Source organism: Nannobrachium achirus, assembly GCF_963921795.1.
Source record: "Nannobrachium achirus genome assembly, chromosome: 13".
NCBI lineage: Eukaryota > Metazoa > Chordata > Actinopteri > Myctophiformes > Myctophidae > Nannobrachium > Nannobrachium achirus.
This window is the reverse complement of record NC_137833.1, coordinates 19269505-19289044: the sequence shown is the minus strand read 5'-3', so window position 1 is coordinate 19289044 and position 19540 is coordinate 19269505. Positions and strand designations below refer to the sequence as shown.

The 19540-nt window shown below is 41.0% G+C and overlaps 1 protein-coding gene across 1 annotated transcript; it reads left to right on the top strand.

Annotated features, from left to right (window-relative positions):
- Nucleotides 1-8446: 8446 nt before the first annotated feature.
- LOC308296557 (poly(rC)-binding protein 3) lies at nt 8447-18554 on the top strand (the record flags this gene model as incomplete). The annotated part of the gene is made up of 12 exons (XM_080739852.1): nt 8447-8524; nt 9991-10014; nt 10137-10169; nt 11000-11116; nt 11777-11908; nt 12592-12720; nt 13144-13233; nt 15498-15539; nt 15973-16051; nt 17156-17208; nt 17632-17801; nt 18200-18554. The coding sequence occupies 12 exons, from the start codon at nt 8447-8449 to the stop codon at nt 18552-18554; spliced, it is 1302 nt and encodes a 433-aa protein (XP_080595978.1).
- Nucleotides 18555-19540: the final 986 nt, after the last annotated feature.

The following is a 19540-nucleotide window of genomic DNA, read 5'->3' as shown; positions in this document are numbered from 1 at the left end:
CCCAGGGGGGTCCACACATTATTTTGGGGGGGTCCCTAGATGATTAACTTAATGCGCAACATTTTGTTTTCTCTCTCATCAGTAAACAAACCAACATAAAGTTTAAGTGTAGCCTATAGAGGTTATCTGCCCATTTCCAAAGTGACAATTTAAGGACTTTTTAATACCTCTAAAATGACAAATTGAACATTGGCCAAATTGTCATATATTAGAGGCAGAAATTGTGAAAATTGCCGATCTCGCAACGCGAGGCGTTGTGAGTATGTAGATCTGTTTTTTCACAATAGAACCATGCATGCTATACAAAATGTAATGCATCAACTAAGTGCTTGTCAGGGTGGAAGGGTCCCCAGTTAAAATATGGTTATTTTGGGGGTAACAGCCTGAAAAAGTTGAGAACCAAAGGAGAGACAGGACAGTAACCTGAATATGTGTGTGGGGGACTGATGGTGTAGTCACACTTCAGTGACTTCAGTTAGTTTGGTTCAGTCCAGGTGTGACTGCTTCAATCATCATAATGCAGGCATCTTTCAAGATTTGACCTGATTGTGTAGACCAGGGGTCAGCAACCTTTTTGAAGTGCCATGTTTTTATTGTGTGTTTGTGTGTGTGTGTGTGTGTGTGTGTGTGTGTGTGTGTGTGTGTGTGTGTGTGTGTGTGTGTGTGTGTGTGTGTGTGTGTGTGTGTGTGTGTGTGTGTGTGCGTGCGTGCGTGCGTGCGTGCGTGCGTGCGTGCGTGCGTGCGTGCGTGCGTGCGTGCGTGCGTGTGTGTGCGTGTGCGTGTGAGAGAGAAGCCTGGGTAACATCAAGGCCCTAGAGCAGTTCCACATACGCTGCTTCAGCGCATCCTGGGAATGACCTGGCGTGATTGTGTGCCTCATTCTGAAATTCTCTCAAAGAACAATTGCAGGAGTATTGAGGCTATACGATCTCCCAGCACCATCCTTACTACTGGACATGGTCCATTAGTAAGGATGCCCTCCAACTGCCTGCCTCACATATGTTATACCGCCAACTACATCATGGGCAAGGCTTAGCTGGAGGACAGAAGAAGCGCTACAAAGACCAGCTGAAGACCGCATTATGGAAGTGTAAAATCAGATCCTGAGGCCCTGGAGGATGTTGCTGCATGCTGCTGACCTTAACACCTGGCATCAGCTGCATGGATGGTACCCGCATGCTGGAGGAGCAAAAGACAGCCAGGATTCAGGAGAGGAGACTCAGGAGGAACACACTCACGGTTGCCGTTGCCACTGCCACCCCATATACTATAACATTCCTTGGAGTAAGGGCGGCTCCCACAAAACTGTGAAAAGTGATGACTCATCCCTAAACCATAGTTTTGTGGGGCAATTTTTGCCCAAGGAATGTTTTTCGTCAAAAACAAATGCTTCCAATGGATTCGGAATCATGAAAAAACCTTTGTTTGACCCCACACACATATTTTGGTGTGTTTTATCCTGTATAGTTAATTTAATGGGGCCCCAACTTTCAGCAGCTGTAAGGGATTCTCCTAGGGAAACTGAATTTCACTCTTTGTGAGATGTGTTACAAGACACCTTTACAAACACATTGGTGAAGAAATGTTTTGGTAAGTAATTTATTCCAGGATTTGATACTATTTCGGAAGATATAAGTGAACGTCATCATCAGATTTGATGAGCAACCATAAGCAAACAAGTGTGTGTGTGTGTGTGTGTGTGTGTGTGTGTGCGTGCGTGCGTGCGTGCGTGCGTGCGTGCGTGCGTGCGTGCGTTTGCACGCACGCACTCAAGCGTGCATGCGTGTGTGTCTGTCTGTCAGTCAGTTGGATCAGGGGTGAATGCATGCATGTTCATTGTGATGGGTGAAAAAGGTGGCGTAGGGGTGGTTTTGAATTCTAAAACCTTAACCACTTGAACCCCAGCATCCAAATTCTGTGTCGGAACATTATACTTACCAAGTCTTGAGGGTTTAATAAACCCCACAATTAACCAAAACACGTACAGTAATCCAGGAGAGAGTGAGAGGACAGCTATGTTCTACTCTGGCCTTTCTAAGGCCTCCATCTAACTTTGACGTTGGCTGGTTTCATATAGGTGTCCGAGAGTCTCCTGCCCCCCCATGTCCCACACGAGGGAAAACACATAGACAAAGAAGGCAAGATAACAATGTGGGTGAGATCTTCACAATAATACACACACACACACACACACACACACACACACACACACACACACACACACACACACACACACACACACACACACACACACACACACACAGACACACACACACAGGCTTTTGCACGCAATGCCAGAAGTGACACTTCTAAAATACTCAATAGAAATAATTTAGCTATGTGACATGGAGTAATGATGTTATCTTGCTAAAATGCAATACGCCAGTTAAGCAAAACTGGTATATTGCATTTTAACAATAATACTGGCAATGTTGAAGGTGCACTTATAGTACTGTCTGTGTAATAATTCATTTAAAAGTAAGAAAACCCACACCCAACCCCACCCCTAGGGTGGATCTTAAATTACCTTTTTTAGATTTTCTTGAGTCTCACCCCCCAATTATGTTCCAATGTACAACAAACTGCTTTGGTTAAAATTTGGTTGAATTTCAAGCATATTTAGAGGTAGCTCAATCAAGTCAAAGATTGTACATTTTATTGGTCAAAATCGAATTGCACTGCAGGCACATTTAAGTTATACATTACACATTATTCTTATACTAAGCACAGAAATTATATTTTTTAAGCTTACAAATCTAAACACAAATCTAATTACATGTTTGTCATATGTCAAACCAGAATTAATGTATTGTAGGAAATAGCAAAGCAAAGAATGACAAATTGCTATTTTTCATATAACGTGCACACACTCTTCAATCATACTCACAACACTCAACAAGCAAACAGCCCCACTTCCTTGTTTACCCCCAAAATCCCTGAAAGTCACTGCAGTATAGTAATTCAGTAGTTACTGATCAATTAAAGTTTGTTTACGGCTATCGGGATACTTGTGCCGATGGTTCTGCACAATTTGCAGCAGGAATTGGAGTTGGGACTCATCTTTAGTAATGAGACCACAATATTCTTGTATTAGGGCAACCCCACACTCTGCATGATCATTGACAACATTCATCGCCTTCACTACAGCCAGAGCTTCTTGGTAGTCCACCCTGGGCTCCCACTCATTGGGATCAACGTCAAGGAAGTCATCTGGGAGATCTATCATTTTGAAAAGCACCTTGGATTTGGGAGACACAAAATCTTCCATGTTCTTCCTTGCAATTGTTCCAAGGTCAACAGTAATTCTCTTCATATGCCCCTGTTCATCATCTTCATTGCCATCTTTCATGGCTCTCACCATCAGCCTCTTCGTTTGTGCGCTCACTTGACTGTCAAACAATGCAAACGATCTCTGGGGCCAAATACCATAAGTGATTGGAAAACTTTTGAGAAGCAGCTTTAGACACCTCAGCATTTATTGATGAATATTCCAGCAACGAAGTATCCCGATAGCCGTAAACAAACTTTAATTGATCAGTAACTACTGAATTACTATACTGCAGTGACTTTCAGGGGTTTTGGGGGTAAACAAGGAAGTGGGGCTGTGTGCTTGTTGTGTGTTGTGAGTATGATTGAAGAGTGTGCAATAGAGACATGTCATTGTGCACGTAAAATGAAAAATAGCAATTTGTCATTCTTTGCTTTGCTATTTCCTACAATACATTAATTCTGGTTTGACATATGACAAACATGTAATTAGATTTGTGTTTAGATTTGTAAGCTTAAAAAATATAATTTCTGTGCTTAGTATAAGAATAATGTGTAATGTATAACTTAAATGTGCCTGCAGTGCAATTGATTTTGATTTTGACCAATAAAATGTACAATCTTTGACTTGATTGAGCTACCTCTAAATATGCTTGAAATTCAACCAAATTCTAACCAAAGCAGTTTTTTGTACATTGGAACATAATTGGGGGGTGAGACTCAAGAAAATCTAAAAAAGGATCACATCACCCACCCACTTCACAATTGTATATATATTATAAGTGTAACTCTCAGTAGTTACAGTTTCGACATGAGCCTAATGTCTGCAGTCTGTTGTATTAGATGTAGGAAGGAAGGCCAGAGCACTTAGTCTGAGGGAGTCTGCCATGAGGCTCACAGCAGCCATCATTGTCTTCGTGCAATGCAGTGAAAAGTAATTAAATATGCCACTTATGCTTCGCTGATTCATTTCCTTTGCGATTTTGAAGCTCAACTGAATGCCCTTTTCTCTGCAGAAGGGTTGTATTGTATCCACTATGGCCTCATTACTGGGACACAAGGGCTTGGTGTGGGGTGGGGGAAGGGCTGGTGGAGGGAACGGGGTTCGAAGCACCCCATGAAGACATTGTACTTAACAAAACTAAACACCTCAAATATGTCATTGCCCTCCCTGCTCCTCAATTAGTCGGGTGTTTATGTGCCACGACTGTCTTGTACAAAGCACCGACTTCATACAGAGGGATTTATTTTTAGAGAAAATCTGGCCCCGTGGAAGCAGGAAGCGCTCTCTGAGAATCTAATGATCAGTGCAGCAGTCAAGCACAGACATTAGTCACAAGGCCACATCAGTTAACAACGCTTCTATTTTTTCCCCCCCACCAAGCAATGTCCCTGCATTTGTTTTCGGTTTCTGCAGAAGGGTAGACCTCCCCGTTTGGCCATATCTGTCTTCGACTGTAGCATGCCCTCTCTGATTTGGACAGCGTCCCGCCGAAGATCCACGTTGACTTACCCTCAGGCCTCTTCAGCAAGCGGGTCTGTCTTCAGAGGAACGCCAATAACACTGACAGGGAGAATTAGGCAAGAGATGTGGGTTCCCTTGCCCTGCGTAGGGGCTTATCTTGGGCTAAGCTGAGGGACTAATAGCAAAGCCAGCCTCACTCCAGCCGGTCTGAGGGCACAGGGAGCCATCTGTCCACTCTCTGCCCAATAGCCGACAACAAAGGGGACAAACATATACACAACCTCCAAACTGAACGGGCATTCATTCAGAAGATACCACGAGTAAAGAAGCGCAACCAGCATAATCAAATAGAAGGTCAGTACTTTATACAACTCATTGTTGTCGCATTACAGGCCCTTCAGTCACACACAGGCTCTTAACTGCTAGGATTTCTTCTTGCAACAATACTGCAGGCTGGAATAGGATTGAGTTTTAGTTACTTTACATGCTTAAAATTCAGAATTATTTTACAGTAATTGGCTTTTATCTAGACAATGTAATCTTTGTGAAGTAAGCTGTAAAGTCTTTGCTTTTCTGTAGATTTATCTGTTGATCATTGCTCTCAGAAATGTTTTACACAAATAGGCCCTAGGTTAAAGACAGGTGTTTTTTGTGTCAAATACATTGACTACTGTAAATTTGATTTGAGACAGATTATTTGCCCCATTAGTCAAATCCTTTATCTTTACGATTTCTGTCTTTTGGATGGAATGCAATGGCCTGGTAGGCCCCATGTGTAGCTTGATATGTGCAAGCTCAGAAATAAAACTTAAAGCAGCAATCGGTAACTTTGTCCCACTGTCTGCTGACATTGCTACTGTTGAGCCATAACAGAGTTTACTAGTTCGGAAGGCGAGATATTTCTCTTCAAATTTGTCAATCAGTAGTGGACGTACCCGACCACAGGATATGAGCATGCAGAGAATTCACCTCCAACCCTGCAATTGTGTTAGTTATATTGTATTAACATTTTTATTCACACAGATTTATGAATTGCAGATTTAACAGATATAACATTTATGTAGCTATCCAGGGAGCAATATCAATCATAGAATACTATACCGTATGTGATATTAAAAAAGGATATACCTAACATTGCATTTGTGGAAATCATACCGGCTGCTACAGTATCTTAAGTCCTTTGTTTTACGAATTAGTGGCATTATGGAGGATGTAATCCCACCCTGTTATCTTCAAATGATTCAGCATTTCTTTGATTGTTTGTTTTACAAAGTGATTAGATTTATTAGAACAAAAAAGCCCTAACAATAATCCACTTTCATATAACCCGCAAAAAAACTAAAATTGAAAAAAAGAAAACTAAAAACACGTGTTGATAAACAATTAATGCTCTATTTATTTGCTGCACGTTTCTGACAGAGTCGGTGTGTTGGGAGTTGAGTTACATTGTCTTAATATCATGTGTTCTTTGTGGTTTGTAGTGTTTTGTTCTAAAGTCTTCAGTGCACGCTGACATGTTAGAGGTGACAGAAATGGGTCAAAAGGGTGTTAGCGTTAGCTAAAATAAATCCTGGCCTATAGGATTAGACGGTGATGTTGCCGTTTTTGTTTGATGCACACTGTAACTATACAATTACACACATAAATAAGAAAAATAACACAGCATTATTGTGTAGATTAATGTTTACTTCTATCTGGGGATATTGACAATGGTACTGTACAAGGAGATGGTTTTTCAGTAAACCTAGAAATCCAGGGTCTTATTTTAGGCCCATTTAGGCCTAGTAGGCCTACATTATTTTAAGAATAGTTAAATCGCCACTCACAATTTGCTCACTAAAGCAATTTATTTAAGATACCTGCATTGCACAGATAATGATTCTCATTATAATAATATCTGATTTTGAACCTTAATCCCATTGCCCATGCTTGTATCAACCCATTTTTGAGCGGTGGTCACACCGTCTCCTATACGTGGCCGTGTGTGTATGCGTGCGTGTGTGTGTGCGTGTCTGTATGTAGCCTCAAGCCTGCAGTACCTTTTCTGACCACACATGTTAAGGGAGGGGCGCTGTTGTTCTCACACACACAAACACACACACACACACACACACACACACACACACACACACACAGGGGGGAAGGGTGGGTCAGCAAGTCCCCCCCCCCACAGCCTCCACAACCACCGCTCAGTTCACACGGGTGTGATTTTCATCTTTTCTTAGGTGTGGAATGGCGGCAAAGAACTCATTATTCACTGATTTGTGTGAGTATCTAATGAGATTCATCAATGAAATCCCCAGTAAAAACCCCAGTATTAGTTTAACTCTTGTTAACTTTTGTTGTATGTAGTCTATACTCTAACTGTACATCTCCATGGTTCCAGGAAATTTGTTTGTAGCATTGCAATATTTGGCTGGTGGCAACGATTCTTACAGTACCTATACATACTCCATCCACATGTCTAAAATAAATCTTTGCACAGTACCACTACCTGTGACCAGTTAAAAAAAACAAAGAATAACAAAAAAGCCTGTTTGCTACCTTGCACTTTTTTGCTATCACTTCCATCAAGGTTTCCAGCTAGTTGATGCAATCATTTACAAAAGGTGTCTTTGTTGGACTGTACAGATGAAGTAGATAGTTTCCAGACAACATAAGCTTTAGCTATGATGCCGCTATGACAGCCAGCAACATTGAGGTGGTACATTCTGCAGTGGAAAATGAAGAAAGGCGAGCTGATTCAGGCAAGCTGATTCAGCCGAGCCAGAATCAAAGTTGTGGGAAAGCGACTTATTTGTGGAACAGCTTGGATCCATTTATTGATCATCCACTTTTAACCTTTTAAAGATCTCCTTAGTATTGTTGCAGAATGTTTGCCCATTATGGCATGCCCAGAAAAGGGACGCTAGGGTTCGTGTAGTAATGAATACAAGTCCACTTCCTGGTCCTGCAGGACCACTGTCCTCCTTAAATGTAATGCTACGGTGCTGCAACTCTGTTGCCAGCATATAGAGACATTCCTTCATGGCTCTGCAAATATGATGCATTCGACATGTGAACAGTGGGACATTGTATCCTCTCAGTGTGAGATTAAGAAGCTCCTTTGGGAGACGGTCACACAGATGTCACTTGATCTTCAGCCCCCGTAGAAAACAAAATGGCTCCTGTTTTGTGACTCATCTAATAAACGGCAGTCACACAAGTTGTATTTAGCTAAAAACCAATGGCACAGTCCTCACACCTAAGGATAGGCTTATCTTGACCACGGTCACAGACATGGTCGCAGAAAGTGGAATGCCAGTATTAGCATACAGCGTGTGAGCTTTACTCTGAAAGGATGAATAAGTAAAGGGATTTATTTTGAATACATTCATGTCGACTCAAGCAACTGCATCATAGGTTTCTACCACATGTTTAAAATGTGGTCAAAGTAAAAGACAAGGGCACTTGCTGCTGGTTTAATGCTTATCCTGAAATGAGTAATTCGTTCCTGCATTAATTTTGTAAATTATATCCAAATGAATACTTGTTTTCTTTAATGAATGACTACTTGGATGGCAATGCTCTAAGTAGTCATTCATTTTCATTTTAGAGGTGAAAGATTACCACACAGCCTGAAATATCCAAACATTTCCTTTACACTCTGGAGGTTCTCCACAACCATTATTGTCTGTCCACAGAGTTTACTTTGAAGCTTGGAATACACTGACCATGTCTGACAAGGAAGAAATGGCTTCAGATGGGGGTCTGAACGTGATGTTGACACTGAGGCTTCTGATGCATGGGAAGGTAACCAGATACAAGCAGTCTTAGGTCAAACAGCATTTCGATTTTCTTGCTTGCTTAGATACTAGACAGATGGGGTTTGTCTCAAAGGATAACGTGAAAAGGGTTGGACAATTTAAACAATCACTTTGAAAGCCCTCTCTGAAACAGTGAAAGTGATTTTTTTCTTTCTTTTTTTCTGATTTCTGTACTGAAAAAAACTGTTTTTGCGCACCTAAATTTGGGTTACTGTTGTTAAGTAAGTAGAACCAACAGTCCCAGAGCCTTGTGTGGCCCATAGGTCAGGAGCCTATCTCTTCTTTCCTTCAGTGTGAGTCAGCTTGATATACAAGTGCACCCCCTGGAATTGACAGTTGGGACCTACCCCCAATCCAACCCTTGCAGCTGAGCACCAAGCGGGGAGGCATTGGGTACCATTTTTACAGTCTTTGCTATGACTCGCCCGGAGGATTTAACCCCGACCTGAGACCTCCCAGTCTCAGGGCAGACACTAACACAAGGCCACTGAGCTGTTCTCGGATGTGCTAACACAAACTGTGAAATAAGACAACCCAGACTGTTTCTTGTGGGCTGGCTAGGTCAGAATACATGCGATAAACAAGACATTCCGATTTGACTCCCCCTCCTACTATACGTCGAGTGGGGAATAATTAAAATAATCCAGCACACTTCTTCAGTATACCTCCACTTTCTCCACCATTAGAGGGGAAGATGAGAACAGTGCAGAGGCAACGTGGAGTGGTTTTAGGATAACTAGGGTGAATGAGAACTATGTAGAACAGGGTTCAGCAACCTTTTTGAAGTGCCATTCATTGTCTTGAGAGTCAGTATGCCATATGTTTAATTATGACACCACATCAAAATGTAATATTTCCAACTGACTTTGGTTGTCCATAGACTATACGTTTCTTCTTCTTTCACATCAGGAGGTAATGATCATCGTTAGACTCTCGAGACTAGAGCAATAATCCACCTATCTCACAGACTCCCTCCCCAGTCAGAGTTATCCGTTTGAATGAATGTAGAATTATGTGCAGGATTTTAATTTTTTTATTTTATTTTTCAAAAGAAAAAACCTCTCTCTCACACTTATGCCAGTGTACCAATGATCTGATCACCCTCCCCTGTGCCAATGTTGGCACCCGTGCCTAAGGTTGCCTACCCCTGCAACCACTTTTCAGAATGGAGCATGCGAATCAGCAGTTCATTTTCCAGAAACAGCCTGTCCAGAAAAGGGCTTGTTACAAAGACCTCAGAGTAGTATTATCTTGTTGAAAATAAGTATATGACCCTTAAGCCACACAAATCTGCTATTCCAAAATAAATTACTTGACTTGCTTTCCCAAAGTTGGCATACAATCTTTGGATGTATTGGTTATTCTCAAGGTGCAGAAAAAGGCCTTTTATAATACAATGTACACTACAGTATATGGCAATATAACCATTCTTTATTATCTCCTTGATAACAGGAAGTGGGCAGCATAATTGGGAAGGTATGTATCTTAATGATATAATCTATCAATTTTCATGGGTCTCATTTTTTGTTTTGTTTTGTTTCACTAGGTTTCTGAAAGACCTCATTATGTTTATTTTGTCATTTTCTGTGTGATTCTAGAAGGGGGAAACGGTTAAGAAAATGAGAGAGGAGGTGAGTTGGGCACGAACAACTATTTAACGTTAAAGGTAGAAAGAGTACTGGAGCACGCAAGCAGTTGAAGCCTTTTTATTGCTGGTGCAGACTAGCGTTTTGCTATTGCATCTTCAAAAGAGTCTCTGATGAATATAAAACGCCCATGTGCTCCAGCACATTTCTTATTGTCCTGCCTGCTTGTTTTTAGATAAGGTGCATAGCACAACCTGAAATATCGGGATCCACACATAGGAATGGTGTGGCTCCAATGTGGATCTAAGTATCCACATAGGAACGGGGTGGCTTCAGTGTGGATACCAGACTTCATGTGGCTAGAGACTAGTGATATCAGTCGTCTATGATGTATCTATGACAGATTCCAGATTTTGACACAGGTTCAGCCTTATAAGAGCGCCCTTGACTTTACTTTATGAAATGAAAGCTAAATACCTGTACCTGAAAATGTCTAAAACATGTGAAAAGAATAGAAAATAGAAAATGCAATATTAGCTCCGGATGGCCACACACACACACACACACACACACGCACGCACACACACACACACACACACACACACACACACACACACACACACACACACACACACACACATATACACACATACACACACACACACACACACACACACACTCTGTGTCAGCGTCTCTGACACAGTGACACAGTCGTCCGGTGAAGTACGGTACACTAGCCACTGTTACCTGAATGCTTTATTCATTTATTTTTTGTCATATCAGTCACAGCAAATGGAAGCGATTCCTTGCTGTGACAGGTTAATGTGTATTTATTACAGATTCCTTGTTGTGACAGGTTGAATGTGTATTTACAGAGTGGTGCACGTATCAACATATCAGAAGGTTCCTCACCTGAGAGGATAGTTACCATTACCGGGCCTACTGAAGGACTCTTCAGGGCTTTCTCTATGATCGCAGAAAAGTTTGAGGAGGTATGTGACAAAATAAATGGAAAGTGAAAACTTCTGCATCTTTAAAGGGATCCCTGGCTATACGACAAATATGCCTTAATACATTATAATTGTCCTCTATAACTACAATGTAAAATTAAAAACACCTTAATTATTTTATTTCTTCTAGAAATAGCTAATCTTTCACTCAATGGGGGAAATGCCCGTCACAAGTTGATGATGTCATAAATGTAATTTGTGATCTATCCCTATGGTATTTATGGCATGCATGTGCAAATAAAAACAAACATAATACTTCCTATGGTTAATATGAGCATCAAATCAATATTTCAAATGTGTTTGTGTTTTGTTTTTTTGCACATGCATGCCATAAAAATGACACATGACATTCATGACATCATCAACCTGCGACAGGCATTTCCCCTATTGAGTGAAAGATTAGCTATTTCTAGAAGAAATACAATAGTTAAGGTGTTTTTAATTTTACATTGTAGTTATAGAGGACAATTATAATGTGTTAAGGCATATTTGTCGTATTAGCCAGGGATCCTTTTAAAGCATTATAAATGACGATCAAACCACATAGTGGATGTGGCTCTTGCCAGTCTTGCAACAGTATAAAATAAAGCTGAAATTTCTACAGCCTGAGAATAAAGCGTATTTGTCTTAACTCTCCCCCAGGATATTACTGCAGCAATGATAAACAGCAACGTGACAAGCAAGCCACCTGTGACACTTCGCCTGGTGTTCCCAGGGAGCCAGTGTGGCTCACTGATTGGCAAAGGAGGCTCCAAAATCAAAGAGATTAGAGAGGTAGGACACATCTTTTCCATCACCCTTTTATTTATTTTTTAATTCCCCTGGCCTAAGCAAAGACATTTTTACCACAACACAATCACACCGCTCTAGCGTTTGACAGCACCTAAAGTGCCTAACATTCTAGTCAGATTTATCTTCCTTTTTGTCTTCAGATGCATTTTTCAGATGCATTTTTCTCAACTGCTGCTCTAAGCTAAGCCAAAATATGAAACTTGTCACTGTTCGTGGCAGCAAAGACTAAATGGAAAACAGACCATATCGAATGAGACATGGCTATTCCTTATTCCATATATTTTTCTCCTTCGAGTGCTTCTTTGTCAGCAACACCCTGCTTCATACTTATATAGTTGCACACATTCATAGTCACATCTGGGAGCTACCACAGTTATACACTGAAGGCCATTGTATGCCATTGAGCAATTCGGAGCACAGTGCCTTGCTCAAAGGCACTTCAACAGTGGATGTTTAGAGAGGGGTGAGTGTTGGTTATTGACTTCCCCATCCAGATTTCTCCTGGCTACAAGACATGTGCACTTGTAACCTTTAGGCCACCGGAGTCCCCACTGTCTGTATGCCTGCCCAGCCTTTCCAGTAGTCTCATAGGTTAGACGGTGGGTTTAATGATAATTGTCACTTTTCACTAATACTTTTTTCTGCTGTGCCATGGAAATGTGAAGACCACAGGTGCCCAAGTGCAGGTGGCAGGAGACATGCTGCCTGACTCCACAGAGAGAGCTGTGACTATCTCTGGCACTCCACAGGCCATCACTCAGTGTGTGAGACACATCTGCTCGGTCATGCTGGAGGTAAGTACTTGTGAGAGAGGAAAAGATTTTCATTTTCAGGAGCTTTGTACAGCCATCATATGTGTCACATTGATGAAGATGCAGCGGCATAAGTCCCTATCTAGGATTACTCAGGCAACTTTCACTCTTAGCTGCAGGCTTATGGCCCTGTGTCCTTCAAAAGTTGGCTTTTCTGTAAAATAGAAAAACAGCCTCATTTTCAGGTTGACAACCATGCATTTTTCTGAGACTTTAATGTGGGTTTTGAATGGGTCTCATGGGCCCCTACGACCATTAAGTTTGTCAAACGATAAAAGACCTTGTAAACACTTGGCTCAAGGAAGAGCATTAAAATTGCTGCTTGAGTTGCAAGATTTTTCTCTGACAGCAGGCAGACAATCCTTCCTTCCTGGTAACTTGTGGTCTGTGTTATTTTATTATTAGTCACCTCCAAAGGGAGCCACCATTCCATATCGGCCCAAGGCCATGCCTGGAGGAAACCATGGCGTATTAGCACAACAGCACTCTGCACCAGTAAGTATCTTCTTTATTACTGTACGTGATCAGTGATATAATCCCAAGCCTGATACACTGTTGTAGGCTACAACGGTATATGAATTAAGCATTAGCCATTTTGTAGTGCACAGTGGCTACATAGATGTAAATATTAATGACTTGCTTGGTGTAACTATTGACTTTATGACGATATCTAGGTGATAGTCAGATTAAAGTCAAACCCGTAGACCCGCCCACTCTCAGAGTGGTCTGAAATCAGGCTAAGTCAAACATGTAACCCTGTGACCACTAGAGGGACACATCTATGTACAGTAATTATATGGCTATGAAGTGCTGTTAATAACCACTTAAGCCCTTTGTTTCTAAAATAGCTGATGTATAAACTCAAAATGCCTCACGATGTGACGCATTGTGAGATTATAGATTTTTGTTTATAGATATTGACATTCTTGGAACATTTCCCAGAAATACGCTTTGATTTTATTTATTTTAATGTAATGTTAATATTTCAGATGTCCAAAATAGGGACGCCAAGTTGAAAGAGGTTAAGGTCCTAGGATTGATTGGACCAAGATAAAGTAGGTTTGAGATTTTACAGACCAATTAGTCATAATTATGTGAGTGGTCTTTTTTTCTTCTTCTCCTAATTGTGAAACTACAGTGTTTTGCTATAAAACAAAAATTATGAGGTGATTCACATTTTGTTATTTTATGGACTCGTTACCCACTCTTCTCTGTACCCTATCATGCATATTATACTATCGGATTTCTGTACTCAGTCAAAGAGTAGAGAAAAGAATAATTGGATGACCTTAATTACAATTTAATGTTTAGAGATAAGAGCAATGTGGACAGCAGACAGCTAACCATGTGATACTTTGCATGCGCACCCCCAGTAGGTCAAGGATGGCCACATTTCTTAAATCTGCATCATGGCACTATACAGACCACTTCACATTTTGGCCTATAACAGTCAAAGTTTTCATATTCCATTCCAATTGACGATTGCCTTCAGAATTTGACAAAAAAAATCACACAAATTACAAATTGTCCGATCTACCCCAAAGTTTTATCACACAGAGGGTCCTTTATACAATTTAAAGAAAAAAGCTATTTCACTTCCAACCATAGGGGGTACCACAAATGCAACGTTTGTTGCAGAAACGTGACCCCAACCACCCCCACCAAATGAGATAGGCCTACAAATGGTCTTGTGAGTCATGTGATAATGACAAGCAGAACTTTAATACAGCATATAGGCCTACGGTTTTCTTTTTTAATATATTTTTGGGGCTTTTTTTCTTTATTGACAGACAGTTAGACAGACAGGAAATGGGGGGAGAGACACGCAGCAAACCTGGGTCGGGCTCGGTAATCAAACCAGCAACCTGCCACAGGCCATACTGTTACCAGTTGGCCATCGGGGGCACACAGTACGTACCGTTTGCCTGTAATTGCCTTCACAAAATTGTGGCTGGGGCCTATTTTATACAAAAACGCCATATATCATGAACACAACATCCAATCATTCCTAAATTGCAGTCGCGTGTTGAGGGGCCAAAACAGCACACCTCCAAAAGTAATTTCACTTCTGCCCATTGGGGACACCACAACCATGAAAAGGTTCCTTCTGCACAGCCCTGGTTAGGCAACATGCTAAACATAATTGACTTGTAGTATGATGACCAGTGGCGTCACAAGGGGGGGGGGGAGTGGGACTGAGTTACTAGGGCCCAAGGTGGAGGGGCCTTAATTATTGTATACTTTATCTATTGAAAAATAGCAGATATACAAGCTCACAGCGCTGCGAGCTTGTAGATCTTTTTGAAAAGTCATGAAAATGTTTGAATGTATTTTTTAAGCGGACATTTGTAACTCAAATCTTCGCTTCTGGGGGGGTCCCTGGAACAAAATATTTTGAGATAGGGTTCCGTGGCCAAACTGGCCAAATACATATCATTTTGGGGGTCCTTGACATGAAAAGGTTTGAGCACCACTGACATAGAAACATAGTTTAAAAAAAAAAAAACCTTAGAAGGATTTGAAATATTCAAAGATTTGCACACATTTTCACGATCAAAGTTCGCTTCTGTGTATATCTGCTATTTTTCAATAGTTAAAGCAGAAAATAATGCGTTCCGAGTCTAAATGGGTTAAACTCCCTCCCCCTATGAAGAACATTCATGGGGGGCCCCGCAGTGAATCCTTGTAACCAGGGCCCAGAATTTGGTGTGACACCCCTGATGATGACATAACCATATCTTTTCTTGTATTTGTTCTAGGCCTTTGCAATTCCAGGCCAATATGCCTATTCGCATCAAGACGTAAGTGTGTTCATTACCTATCCTTATGACCTAACGTTACTCATACCCACTCCTTCCAAGCCACCACTAAAGCCCTTTATGTACCCCACCCAGCGAAGATGAAATTCTAACAACACTGATCTACAGTATCAACTTTACTAACCCTAACAAACAGTAGCAGCATGCTTTTGTTTACAATGAACGTGGGCAAACAACTGGGAGTACACAAGTTTGTCCATTAATGATCAATTAGCCTGTAGTTAGTACAGGTACAGCAGGATTGATAGGTTACTGCTGTGAGAGGCCAGAGAGCTCCAGAAGAAGCAGAAACACTTTCTTTCGACACTTGTGATCTTTGATGTATTTGTGAACTTCAACTCTGTATTCTAGATGTTAGCTCCACTGAAATAATCCAGTTTGATTGGTTAGTTCTAACTTCCTTCCTACCCTGCAGTTGACCAAGCTTCACCAGTTGGCTACTATGCAGCATATCCCCTTCCCCTCCCTTGGGCAGAACAACCCCACCTTCCCTGGTACGTACCCAAGGCTCCCTGGGGAAGTCCATCTATCCCTCTCTTTGTCCTCTTGTTTGAATCACACCATCAAAACACCCCTTTTTTAATTTGCGAGTCTCATTCCATCATCTCTCAGGTTGACTATTATTAATAGAATACTTTTTTAGAGATTCACAATTCACATAATTAATTATGCGTTTACATTTCTTGCATCTCAAATAAGATGGAGAAAATACAATGGAGAATTTTAGTAGTTGTTTCATAAGTCAGAGATGCCCTAGGTCTGTATATCAGTTTCTAGGAAATGATCTGCCAAATTATTCACATACATTTTAATACCTTTATGCAAAGCACTTTATAATGTGTGTTGCTCATTCACACATCGAGAGCAGATACAACCATTCAAGGCACCTGCTTGCTCAAGAACAATTATATGCAAAGCCAGGAGGTGATCAAACCGGAGACCTTCTGTTATCCAGACAGCCACTCTACTTCACTGCCGCCCGTTCATGTGTAGCAGGATGACTAGCACAGAATCAATTAAAATATAAAATACATGACATAGGGAAATGTGAAAAATGCCAGAAATATTTACAGTTTGTAAATATTTTCCGTTTCTCACTACAATCCAGATTTGCGATTCCATTTGCCCAGTATCCCTTTCCAAAAACATCTCCTAATCTTTCAACCCCATCCTTGATACCCCTCTGCATCATCTCTCCTCTAAATCTAACATCTTCATGGCCAAACCATTCCTGACCTCGCCCATCCCATATATTCATGTACGTTACCGCCACTAACTGAAGGGAAAACGTTACCTTAGATGTACATTATAGATGGGAATAATATGGTCCATCATCTATAAATATAAATAAATAAATCTATGGAAAATATGTAGTTTGTTTTTATTAAGATAAACACTGTTACAATTAACTGCGGTAATGTGAGAATACTATAATTGAGATGTTTACCGCACATTTCTTCATTTAACTCTGACTAGTGTAAAAATAGACTCATGGTCCATTACACTTTCAAAGTTAAACAAGCTGTGTAATTAATCATCTCACAAGAGCAAAGTTTCCAAATAAATGTTGCCATTCCTTGTTCTATTTTGTCCTGTAGGTATGGATGCTTCTGTCCCCACAACTTCACAAGAGCTTGCAATACCTAACGATGTAAGTGATGTAATTGTGCTACACTGAGACTAAACCATGACAAGATTACATTATTTATTTTGACAATGCCATAAATTATATGAAGAACATTACTATACAGTCTAATAAGTTACGATAAGCAGAGCTGCTGAAATCCAGTATTCTGGCTTATCATAATTATAGACAACCGTATAATTATAAGTAATATGCGATTCATACATCCTGGAATACTAGCTGTTTTCATAATCACGATAAACGAAACGTCTAATAGATTAAAGAGGTTAACAGTATTCCACAGAGGAAGGGGGGTAAAAAAAACATTGTACAATACTCCATTGCTTCCTGCAGGTCTGACTCTGGTCAGATTTGCAATGGTAGGGCCTCAGCAGCTGCAGGGAGCTACAGTATGTTTTAGTTTAAATTGTTGGTCTTGTTCTCCCCCAGTTTATTGGCTGCATAATAGGAAGACAAGGCAGCAAGATCAATGAGATCCGACAGGTCTCTGGGGCTCACATAAAAATCGCCAGTGCCACTGATGGCTCAGCCATGCGCCAAGTCACGATCACTGGCTCGCCAGCCAGTATCAGCGTTGCCCAGTACCTCATCAACGCCAGGTAAGACATTCCAGAGGTTAAAAATGACCCAGCAGGGCTCCACACTGCTGAATGTTGATAAGACCAACACCAAAACACTGCATATTGTACAAGCAGGGTAGGATTTGTTTTGCTTGAGGTACGGTTGGATTCGTTCCGGTTCACTGCTCCACTCTTAGCATGAAAATCCTTTATTTATTTATTTTTTGTTTAACACATAACTTTCCTTCTTTGATTCTTATGTTGTTTCCTCTTTCTCTCACCTCCCTTCTCCTTTGTCTCACCCATTCTTCCCTGTCTCTGTTAATTTGCCCCAACTTTTTAACCCCTTCACTGGACCCTACCTCATCTCACCCTGTTCCCATTCTCCCCCCTCCCTTTGTCTGCAATCATGCGACCTCGATTTGTCTCGCCTGCAGCTTAGAGATGGCTAAATACACCATGCAGGCTGCTTCCTCCGCGAGCCCAGTCGACCTCAACATGAGCTTCTCTCACTCCGCTCCCACTGTCTCCACTCCTACCTCTATGGCGGTCCTGGCCGCCGCCACCCAAGCCCCCGCTGCCATTAATGTCCACTCTCCCTCCACCATACCGACCATGCAAACCTCACACTACGCTGTTCCCGTTTCCAGTCTGCTTGGCATGAAAACTTTCCCTTACCTGGCTGTCCACCCTGCAGCCTCTGGTCTAACACAAGGTCTATCCGCTTACACTGCTAAGATGGCAAACCCTGGCATGAAAAAGTCTGAGCGACAGAAGTTTGCTCCTTATTGATATGCACTGTAATGTGTCTGTCACACGCAGTAAAGTCATCAGTGTCAATTTAACATTTACACTCTCATTGTTACAAATGGATAAATGATCACTGAGGATTTTACCGTTCAGGATGGTCCATGCAGTTATGGTTCTGAATCACTCACAATAACATAATATTAATATGCCAACAATTCATATTTCAAACATACCAGCTACCACACAGTACAATCCTAGCCATTCATTGAACTCTGACAGAGTAAAAATGGAACCTGCAAGGGTCCATACGAATCTATTTTTACTTTCTTAGAATGTAAAAATGGATCTAGCTGTGCAGGTCCTATCACTCTACTAACTTAGCAAAGCAGCACATGCTTTACATTAATCAGGGAAAATGTCACAATCAGACTTTTAGGTTAATTAACATATTGATGGAGGAAGATATGAAAAATATCCCTCATCAATTATTGATGACTGTAACTGGGAGCAGAGCTTCATTTTACCTCAGCCTCACCTCACGGACATGCATAGAACTTTTGTATGCATATTCATGGCCACTTGAACAGGCACAGGCTTACATATATTGGGTTTTTAAATGTGATATTTCTTTCCTAATGGGTTCAGGTTCTCTGGAAGAGTAGCCTGTATGCTCATTAATATATATTTTTCCAATATGGCAAAAAAAGAAAAAAATACAACAACCTAGTTTTGTATCTGTGTAAATAGTTCATAATCCTTTTTTGTTTAAACAAGGCATGTGGTGCTACCGTATGTCACATGCTGTTGACAGAGTTGTTTAGTCATGTAGAAATGAATGTGACGTTTTGTTTAATAGGGATTGCGCTTCTCCTCTGTTCTTCTGTCAAATCTCATCCTTTCCTTCAATAGGGTCTCATCAATGGTAACAGGCTTGGGTGTTCTGTAGTAGCGTTGCACAGTTGCCTGTTCTGACGGGATTATCCAAAAGCCACATTGGATTCTTGTGGATTTGACTCTACACTATAATC